The 10,984-nt window shown below is 48.2% G+C and overlaps 1 protein-coding gene across 1 annotated transcript in view; it reads left to right on the forward strand.

The window, feature by feature from the left end:
* Positions 1–5,896, forward strand: part of LOC119433376 (uncharacterized) — a 119,231-nt gene extending 113,335 nt beyond the window's left edge. The window contains exons 13-14 of the mRNA XM_037700544.2: positions 294–405; positions 948–5,896. Coding sequence (XP_037556472.1) covers positions 294–405; positions 948–1,063 — 228 coding nt within the window. The 3' untranslated portion in view covers positions 1,064–5,896. The remainder of the gene's footprint in view (positions 1–293; positions 406–947) is intronic.
* Positions 5,897–10,984: the final 5,088 nt, after the last annotated feature.

The raw sequence follows: 10,984 nt of genomic DNA on the forward strand, positions 1-10,984 counted from the left end.
GAAGAAAAAGAATGGGGGAAATGCTAACGAGACTAGGCTAGAACATCCACACGCCTTGATGACTGTGACGTCACTACTAATGTCTGCAGACAGAGATCGGCCAAATCCTGGACGGGTGGTCGCGCGTGACTTCTAGCAAGGGCATGGTCATGCCAGCGGACGGTGCAGGCATAGCGCTCCTGAGCCACATCGTTTGTCGTGAAGGTGCCATATGACACCTTCACGACAAACGCTTGAGCCGAGGCGGCCCGACGCACACAAACGCGCTCTAACGCTCGTGGGGCTACTCGCAGGTGTTCTCCGAGGCGGACAAGGTGACCCAGCTGTCCGGCCTGCACGACACGTGTCGTCGCACGGTGTTGCCTGGCGTCACGGGGAACATCACTTTCAACATCAGCGCCGCAGGTGAGTGGCAGCGCAAGTGCACCCTTTTCTAGCGGCACTGCGGTCTGACAAGTGTCTTCTGCGGCACATGCTTGCAAACACAGAACGTGATTTGATCTAATTTAAACACCTTCATTTACGGAACGAGAAGGCTGTAATCCAACTATGTATATAATGTATGTTAGCCTGAGGGTGAATCATTGCAGTTCAAGGAGCTTCAGTTTAGATGCGTGTGTGTGCGTGTGTGCCTGTGCCTGTGCGTGTTTCTATCATATAGTCGGCGGGTACTTAGTCGAATTGTGCTGGTGGTTGGTAAGAATTCCTGTAGAGCCGAATTAAGAAACAGAAATTTTTGGCGCTAATAAACGCACCTGTTCTATCTTGCTTCCCCAACTTCACGTTTAGTGTACAGATGCATTATGAATAACGCGGATATATAGCGTACAACACATTATATTTTGCCTCAACAAGAAGCCGCGGCTGTGCTCATGCGTGCGTTATGTTTGTTCGCGTTTCGCGCGTGTAAAGCCCCACCTTCGCTCGTTTTTCCGTTTGCAACGCAGGTGACTGCGACTTCCAACCTAGCGGAGCGCCGTGCCCGTCGGCCAGTGCGGTGTCGTCCATCATTTCGCTGCTCGCGGCGCTGCTCTGCCTGTGGAGATGGATGCAGCCGCGGTGACGGTCTCGAGCGAGAGACCGATCCGCTGCCGCCGTGCCTGCACCCCGAGACCAGCCCCGCCCGCCGGAAGATTGCGCCCGGAGGACGACCACCACCTACCGACAAGACGACGTCCCAGAGAGCGTGACGTCACAACCCTTCGGTGTTTGTCTGTGTCTGTGCGAGCGCTAGGTGACCACCGAACAGTCCACAGTGTCCCGCGGCAGGTCTGCGCTCCCCTCTTGGCGTGATGGAACAAACGTGCTGGAAGAACGCCGTGCGCGCTCTCTAGCGTGTTCTCGCGTTCCCAAGGATCGCTAGGAGACCCTGTGAGCAAAGCGGCCCGTTGAAGGCGTCACACGCGCAAATCACCACCCCAGTTACAGACACCGTTGTGCACCAAAGCTCCGTAACAAGCCTGTCGACCATCAGCTCTCCGCGATGCGTTGGCTCGCAGCGCCCGGTGGCGGCAGCGCCAACAACTCTTGCGGCCGTGTGGGTGACGTGTGTTTGACTTGTGGGAGACCTTTGGGTGACCTTTTCGGTGATGTGCGTGTCACTACGACGAGCTAAGGCCCCTGCTCCAACCAGCGTGATGAGGTGATATCTCGGTACGTCATGAGGGGACAGATTAGCTGTGTATATGTTTCGATCGCTGTTTAGCGGTCAGATGCAACCAGCACGCAAAAAAGGAGCTTTTTGCAGAAAGATAGCCATCGCGCATGCGCCCAAAACGTGGTTGCAGATACGCCAGCGTGCAGGTAGAAGCGAAGCGCAGCTCCAGATGCAAGTGCGCAGATAAGATAGCTCCAAAACATAAAAATAGTGCTTCTTTTTCTTTATGTGTGAAACCTGGCGCACTGCAACCAGCTTCCGGAGTTGCAATTGCGTCCAATACGTGTGTTCTGTAAGGACACTTTCGAGAAAAAAAATGCTACTATACGCGATCGCTACGTTGTCAATATTTTTAATATACCAACAATCAAATAAGGGCCTCAAAAATGCAATACGATCGAATCGTTTCTTTTTATTGCTCCATGTACGTAAACGATAAATAAGCGCACATATTTTTGAGAGACATTGCGGCCGCAATCCTTATTTCATACGAGAGACGCTGTGGCGTTATAGCCGCTTAGAATAGGCTCTAACCGAGAATTTTCTGTTATTAAGGCGCATATCAAAAAGTCTATTCAGTTAGCACGTAAAACAATCGTTGCACCAAGTAGCTTCATGCACGATGCATTCTGCCCAGAATTAAGTTTTGAAAAACTTCGCTAATTGCCGCGTGATTTCTTTTTCTTTACTTCTTTTTTTTTCCTTTTGCGTTTACAACAGGGCATACTTATGCAAGCTGCATAATCAGTATAACTTTTTGTCCTGACGCGGAGTAGCGCTCCGCCGACACCACTGAGTGCAAGCAGGCGGAATAAACACCGGACGAGGAACTCACATTTCACGAGCTCATGTCGCCAATACAAGGCGATCAATGGCAGTTTCGTCGGGCTTGACGAAATGAACGGAGAGAAGTGGTGGTCACGAGAATTAGCGGTACGGCGGCACAGTCTTGATTCTCCGGTCGGCAGCTACATACCGTATGCATCGTGTTAATGACGGCACGGATAAATTCTTCAATTCTTCTCCTGTCTGAATTACGAATTTCAGAATGCACAGTCTAGTGTCGCTATCTGTAGACAGAGAGAGAAAAAAGACGTTCATCAGTAGACGATGTCCGAAAAGATGCGTACCGTTTTGCCCATTCCAAATAACAAAACTTTTCCGCTATCGCAAGTTCCCTGTGCTCTAAGCAACGTTGCACGGCAGGTAAATCCCCGTCCTTGCAAAGGATGGTGTCAGCGCCTTTTGCCTCAGGATTTCTTTTCGTAAAGCACCGTCGCAGGCGATGGCACGCTTTATTTTTGTTAATGCACGCAATTACCTCAATGAAGTAGAGACGTTCAACAAGACTGAACATGCGAGATCAAACCCCCCAATGATGTGCAGGGCACACCATATTCGTCGCCATTAAGGATATAACACTCAGCATACTGCAACGCAACACAGCACGTCCTGCCGAGATCTAAAAAAATAATAATAAGATAGGTAAGACATCAGGCAAAATAAGAAAAAGAGCTTGGTTGCGCATCCCACCGCTCCCTGTTAAATGGGACGTTCATAGCCTCCATCCAACCATCCCCAGCTACCTATAAGCGTGGATATTGTGGATTTTGGAAAAATCTTGCAATTGGAAATTTCCGTCTTCCTCAGTTTTTGCGCTGCTATCCGGCGGCGCTCAGTCGCCGTTCTTCTAGCTTTTGTGACAACCACGAAACAGGCGAGATCGATGCTCTTCGCGGAGCTATTTTAAACTTTATGTTCTGGTCACCTTGCTCGCGTCTGTCTTCTTTTGCTTTGTTGAGGCATGTGCGGGCTCAGCTACAAACCAGAACTGCGTTAAAGGGAACTGATGTTACTATGTGGCGCCATCTGTTACCAGCTCTGCGTAGTGATAGTCCTGTGTGCTCAAGGAGGTTGTGCGCGACCACACCACACAATACAGTGGCCGCGTAACATGGAACTTTCTAGAGCCTAGGTCGAATACCGACGCACGAATATTGTGGGCACAGGGCATAGCGCGTAGATTTGGATGCTTTGGCGAGGTACCTCAAACATGGTCCAGAACGGGCTGCCTCACGGCACCAGATGGCGTAATTTTCTTCTCCCTAAAACATGTAGCAGTGATCTCGCAGTTGTGCGCAATTTGTGATCGCTTCCCTAAGCGAAGCGCCGCCCGAGTAACTGTTTGCGCGACTATCGCCGTCTTCGGTCAAGGAGGGCTGCCCGCCATGTGATCTGAATCGCTCTATGCACAAAACCCCTCCGAGAACGTCGCTGGCGCTTTGATCGAGAAATTGTCCTCAATGTGTTCCCGAGACCGGCGTCCTTTGAACATTCCAACCTTTTGTCCACAGTGCGAACAATACGCAAATTAGGACCGCATTGCGACATTCGTGGCTGATTAGAATTCAGGTCCCAGGCTTTTCCGTCGACTGAGTTTTGTAGTTCGCGAACTTTACATCTGGTAAAGCCGTAATTGTCCCCCGAGCAGTCCAAGAATATTGCTTCAAAATGAGGTGACTGCGTTGAAAAACAGTTAAATATGAGCCTCATCAGTGAGGGTACTGTACCATTAATTGCGGCACCAAAGCGGACTAGCCAACTTTAAAGGCAGCAGAAAAATGCATAAGGCGCGCTCATTATATAGTCCACGGTCTGCTGCTTTATTTTCTGTCCTCCACTGAAAGGAATTTCGTCGCGATGCGAGAAAAAGGAATAATAAACTGCCTTTGTGAATTACAAGGGCACTTAGAAAAGAAGAAGCGTTATGGTAAAATAAGAAGGGCAATTTATTGCACTGTGCTATTCTAGTCGGCATATCGCGCGATGCTTTCTAGTCCAAGGACACGTGGGGCTACTTAGATGCTGCGAGCTGTCAATCTTTAGTCATTTTGAAATGTTTTGTTTTATATTGTGTAATAAAGAGATATAGTTGGTTATAGAGGTTCTTTCTATGAATTCGTTCACTAGATATCATTATTCACGGGCCTTATGTGCAATCATGGCACTGTTTTTCACGTTGATTTAGTTGATGGCGAAATTTGTTACGATCACGCCATCAATATATATATATATATATATATATTTGTTTTCTTTGACAGCGGTGCCAGCAAAATAAGGCGCCAAGCGAAACACACTGACAGTTTTATTGTCTAAACATGTTTCAGTAGAGCTGTGCTAACGCCTTGCTGCTAGGCTAGGGTGAAAGTGATACCAGAAATTAGGAACTGCCACACATTCAAACACGCAATGGTGAAAGTGATATCAGGAATTAGGAACTGCCAGGCATTCGAGCACACGATGTGCGCCGCAGGTTTGTTTTCAGATGATTGCAGAAGGAGGCTGTAGACGTTACCTTAAGGGTGTATCGGCCCAGTATGCAAATCTACTTTCTCCGGCTAGCAACGAATAGTCCGCTAAAGCTACGTCGTCACTCATTCGAGACGACTCTTCATATTGAATAGCCAAGAGCACTGATTTAGCACCGTCTAGACTTGCCGAGAGGGCTCAAGTCAAACACAAAATGCGTGTACGTACACCCATTAAAAACACTCCAGTGCGAGCAATATGTTCACTTTACGACGAGTTCAATGTGATGCTGTTGCAACGGAAAGCTTTTTTAGCTGCATCATCATGCCAGTGTCGGCACAGCGACGCTCACATAGGCACGTACTCAGTTTAGATCTACATTTGCTTGGCTCCCGAGTGATGTCACAATGAGCACGATGCCATAAACAAACCAAAAGCAATCGAAATTGAGGTCAGACGCATTGATTCCATAGGGCCAGCAATCGCTCATTAAACTAACAAACGACAAAATCACGGCTGTCGAAAATGTGTCCTGTGAGCTTTAAACATGAGACTGTAGGAGAATTCAGTTCAGGCCGTCGTGGTGTACATTAGTAACGCATAAATGTCTGACAGTGACATTCGCGAGGAATAGTTAAGAGACCACGGAAGCAGCGAAATTTTTCACTTTTCTTCTGGGGCGACCGTATAGTCCTGATACGAGACATGCAGTATATTTTTCCAGCACGCACGTGCGTATTGCGTCACTATTTCAGGCTGTGTGTCTAGGCTACGAAACGAAGCTTTTCTTCGCGACACCGGTGGTATGTAAACGATTGCTTCCGACTATAGATCGAAAGGACCAATATTACGAGGGCATGCTATCGCGAGGCCTTTACGAATATTATGCTGTCAGATATACGGATTATAGAAGGTGTGCCTAGAAGCTAAGTACGTGCGTCTAACATTCCCGATGTTTGCAACACACACCGGCAGCAAATGTATGTGTCGCGTGCGCATTTTGACAACTTGAGTATCTGTAAAGGTCACTGTTTACATAGGTTAGAGAAGGGGCATCTGTCAACGAAACACACGATTTTAGGCCGAATTTGCAAGAAGTATTAGTTGTTAAGAAATCTCTGCCGCTGGTCCTCAGGGATCAAACGACAGAGACACTGAAGATGTGGACAGACATCGTGCGTCTCGCAACTGATGGCTTTACTGCGTACACTCATATGAAATATGTTCTCCAAAACTTACGTTTGTCTACCTCTTCAATGTATCCGCCTTCTGGACACTTTTAACCAGATCTTGATGTTTACCAACTAGCTCAACGGTCAGTTGTTCGCCTGTTTGCATTGGTTGGCCGCCTTTACTAATATTTGGCATCACGATAGGCATGAGCTTGTTCTTGCGAATTTAGTGCCCAGAGTGCTTAGAAAATACCGACCGTCTTCACAAGCGACTGTTTCGCTTTTCACAATAACAGAAAAGAAAGGCCTATAGGTATACTCAATTACACTACTGAACATGAAAATAATAGCGACTGCCAATAGGCGTACGCAGAATCACGCGTTCACACGTGGACAGATCCTGCCAGAACTGACCTGCTGAGGCGACTTTTGTAGCAGCGTGTTCTCCTCATAGTGCAGCAGAAATGGTAGCTGCATTTCAATCGCATTAGCCTCGGCTGCCACAAGCACGCTGGGCTAGCTGGTCGGTTGTGAGGGTGGGCCGGGTGCGAGATCAAAGCAGATAAGGATAAATAAAAAGTGTGAAGATCCACATGCCACTGTGGATTTCTGTTCCCTAATCTGCTTGATGGTTGGCTGTTTTCACGGAATCTAGAACAGTGCTTATAATCCTTTAGGAGACGAGAACACGCCCGCCGTTGCTTTTTCCGTGCACGAGACGCGGTTATAAAATTATTGTTGTGCCCTTGTCTCTTCACGGGCAAAATCTTTCTCCACGGGCAAAAGCGCGGCAAGGCGACGCCAGGCATTGCCGTCTAGGATTGGTAACTGGGCCATTGCGCGACACGCAGCCCGACGCCAAAATTTGCCGAAATTGGAGTTTGTATGTCTGCGACAGTATATATAGCATAGGGAATATATAGCCGGGAATGGTCTACTACATTGAATTCACTTGGCTTTCCATCGCTACAAAGACCGAGTAGGCGCTTCTGTGAATGCTCGGTTTGTGATCATTTATAACAGCTGGGGACGTTGGCTCGCTAGGTGGGCAATGTGTCCATGCTTGTGAGAATGAGAAAAAAAAAAAACAGCGCCTGCTGACCGAATTACTGGAGTGCCGAAGCTTGTAAAACAACAAACCATTCCAGCAAACCATTCCGCATGTCGTCCTCGCTTATCGTGATGACACAACGCGAGCTCGAAATTCTCGCCGTTGTGAATTAAGCAGTGACGACATGCGGCTGTATGCTCCGTAACTTGGGGCGCGTGTCTATGTACACCCCGTGACAAAAGTAAAGGGTACGCGCATTGTGGCTTCCTAAGCCCGAAAACTCAAAACCTATCGAACGCCAAGTGCGAAGTTTCGAGCGCTCGTATGCACCGCGTGGTTTACACCAGTGCTTCCCAAAACTGCGCATCGTGACCACCAGGGACTACAATACACATGCAGCAGGGTATAAGTCTCTCACTCGCGACGCACTGCTTCCACGTTGGAATGAAAGCCACCGAGCTGGTTCCCAGCTGAGCCGATCAATCCTGACTCATGAATGCCATGCAAAGACCTCAGGGCGAGTTTCTGGCACTGCTGTTCACGTGATCAAATAGAAAAGCTTACAGCATCGCACAGAGAAAACCGAACTTGCATAGGCGAGGAACGTCGCTACGCATAATTTATATATCTGAGGCAGGTCGCAGTTTCACAACCAGAGCTTGGGAAGCACTGGTTTACAAGATGGTGCGAAACCACGCTATGTCTTCACATTCCTGCCTCAGAGGGCTTAGATAGCGAGGAGACGCGATGCCACAAATAGAGCGCGCACCCCTTACTTTTGTGCGTGGGTTTGCAGTTCAGGACGGAGCTGGAAAAGCCATGCCCGTGACGCAACTGCTCCGCGCCGCAGCCCCGCGGTCCTTTGACCGATTGCTGCCAGTGTACATAGTGTACAGCGTTTGTTCTGTCGCGGACGACGTCCGTCCATTCACCATGCACCGTGTACAGAGCCGCGTAGGAAGGCACAACGCTCGATAGTTTTCCACGCTAAACTGCGTAGCACACCGTCTGTGGGTGTGACGCCACTCGCGGTAAAGACGGTATCCAATACTCCGCGAATATTGTGGTACGAATGTTCCGTCGCCGGATAAAACAAGTTCTGTGCGTGTCCGCTCGCGGTCTAAATGTCAGGCGAGAAGAGGCACAGCGATGAAGTAAAGAGGCCAACTCTCTTGGAAGAGACGCCTTCGAATCGCTGGCCGCTGCACTTTCCCTTTTTTTTTTTTTTCTGCCAGCCGTAGTAGAATTCATGCGACATGTCGGTGTCGTCTCGACTGGTAAGAGCTCTTCCCAACAATGATATAAGAACGCTTTTATGATCAAGATATTGCTGTCATCTACTCTGTCAGGCTCAGAAGTCATGGCAGTACTTCGCATGTATAGCCGGCTTTCATTATTTCGGTCTCGACAGTGCTTCTAAGACTGCTTCGATTTACTCTAACTTCATATTAAACAACGCGTTCAAAACTCGACTTTCGAACGTGTCGTTGTTTATGGAAGGTTGCTCATATGCGACGTTCTCTTACCGCACACTCGATTGTATCAACGACCTCGCAAAGACCAATATGCAGCCAAACTGTTTGGCTTGTCAGCATGCGCATAGAGCCACTTTGTGGAGCAAAGCGGCCTACGCAGTTTGGCCGCTGTCAGCTGAGACTTCGTCGTCATCCGCTGATATAAGCTGCAGTCTCCAACTAATTGTTTTTTACATCAGTGGTCATCTCGCGTGCGCAAGCCACCGGTCGAAGTACACAGCGTTCTGCTTTGGGGTCAATACTTACGTTTCCTCTCATATACCAGCACCTCCCAGAACCAGCGACAGTTCTGCAACGATAACGCAACGGCCTCGCAGATCTAACGTGCCGCGCGATGGTGCATGCCCGCATTTTGTGAAACTGTTTCAGATTTCTCGAGGACTGGGTGATTTAACGCTCCCTCGTGCACGATCAGGAACTTTGTCGCTATCTGTTTTTAATCCAGTAGGCGGCGAAGCGCTTTAGCCAGAATTATCTGTGCACGGATAAGAAAAAGACTCGCAAAAACGAGTTGTTCTTTTTGTCCATAGAAACGTTCGGTCGTTTTCAGGGCCACCGAGCATCGTCTAATAAAGTCAAATGTCGCATTACTGATAGTATAATTACCGCTTTCACCGCAGCCGAAAAAAAAACAGAAGCGCAACCTCGGTCAAAAGAATGCATTACACTGTGCCAGCGATTCCTATAGTTGAAGGGTCGTATTAGCTGAAATATACCTCGCGCTACGAACGTACAAAATTAAGACACTTTCTCGACGGTGTCTAGACCGTGAAAACCCAATTAACGTTACAGGACGCTCCGCAGAATCTATGGTCACGTGCGCTGTCGCCCCCACGTGAACTGTTGACTCAGGCGGGTTCTGTGAGACAAGCATTCTGCGCCATTTTAGCCAATACTGACCATCATTCCCGTGCTGGATAAATGCCCATGCTTGCAGTCCCCATAGACACTAGTGCCGTGTAGTAACATTTGTAGTAAACGCTACGCCGGACGCGCAAGGTCCCGCGGCGCAACATTCGTAGTGTGATATGCGCGGTATATTTGGTGCCTTACTGTTTCTTCCAGTAGTGATGACTGTGTTTTGTGTGGACGCGCTTGCACGCCCATGTACCGCGTGTCTGCCGCCTTCGGGCTCGTTTCGAGGCTCCCCGTACAGGCGCTTGTTGAATTCATGTCCCGCACTGTGAAGCCCCATACCCCCTGCCTGGAGAGAGCCGACGATTAAAGGAGAGCACGCAAGGCGTCTTCAGTGTGTGTGTTTGTGTCTTGTTGACTCCGGTGGAGGCGCCTCTCCGGCGCTTGCCACCAGCCAGTGGCCACTACCATCACGTCTACTTTACAGTCGCTCGTTTTATTATTATTATTATTATTATTATTATTATTATTATTATTATTATTATTATTATTATTATTATTATTATTATTATTTACAGGTACAAGCTGTTACAATAGAACCAGCCCACTCCGCAGTGCCATCCGAACATACTACATCAGCCTGTATCGTTCAGCGTAGTCTTACCAAAAAGGGTTGTTTCTGAGCTATAGTTGGTTTGGTTCAACTTAGTTCAAAAAATGTCACAGGCCTGCGCGGCACTCGCAGCATAGTCACAGCATAAACTGGAGGAGCGGCTTCATAGGAGCTTCATTTTCGGCACCACGCACGACAGGGTCTTCATGGCGAAGTCTCTTGTCGTTTTCACGAGAACGATCTGAACTTCCCACCCGGCAGTGACGGCGAGAATCAAGGCGGAAATTGCCCTGCCATTTCAGCTTCGAAACACAGACATTCATGAATATAGTCATACGACTGAACACTACGAAACCACGAAATCTGTTCCCGCCTGAATCTGCTGAACAACGAATATTAAATAAAGAAAATGGGATAGTTTTACGCGAGTCCTTAGCAACTCTGTTAGTGGCAGTTTCAAAGTGAAGCCAGATTAGCTTGAATATTACAACAGATCAGCAAATTCTGAACAAAAATCAAACACATTTTCTGTGTGTTTGCGAGTTGTACATAATAGTTCCAGATTGACACGCTTTAGCCTTGCAGGCCCGCGGCACAGGAACCTTCGCGATTACGGCCAAGAACAAAATTCCAACTGGACCTATATAACCACGACTCCATTTGAAATTTCTTGCACCTCAGAATGTCGCGCTACAAGTTTGTAAAAGCCGTTCAATTTCCACCTGAAACGTATACCTTTAAATGCGAGCTCAAAGCTTTTTTTATCAAACGTAAAACCATTCACACGCGAGC

Source organism: Dermacentor silvarum, chromosome 11 (genome assembly GCF_013339745.2).
Source record: "Dermacentor silvarum isolate Dsil-2018 chromosome 11, BIME_Dsil_1.4, whole genome shotgun sequence".
Classification (NCBI taxonomy): domain Eukaryota; kingdom Metazoa; phylum Arthropoda; class Arachnida; order Ixodida; family Ixodidae; genus Dermacentor; species Dermacentor silvarum.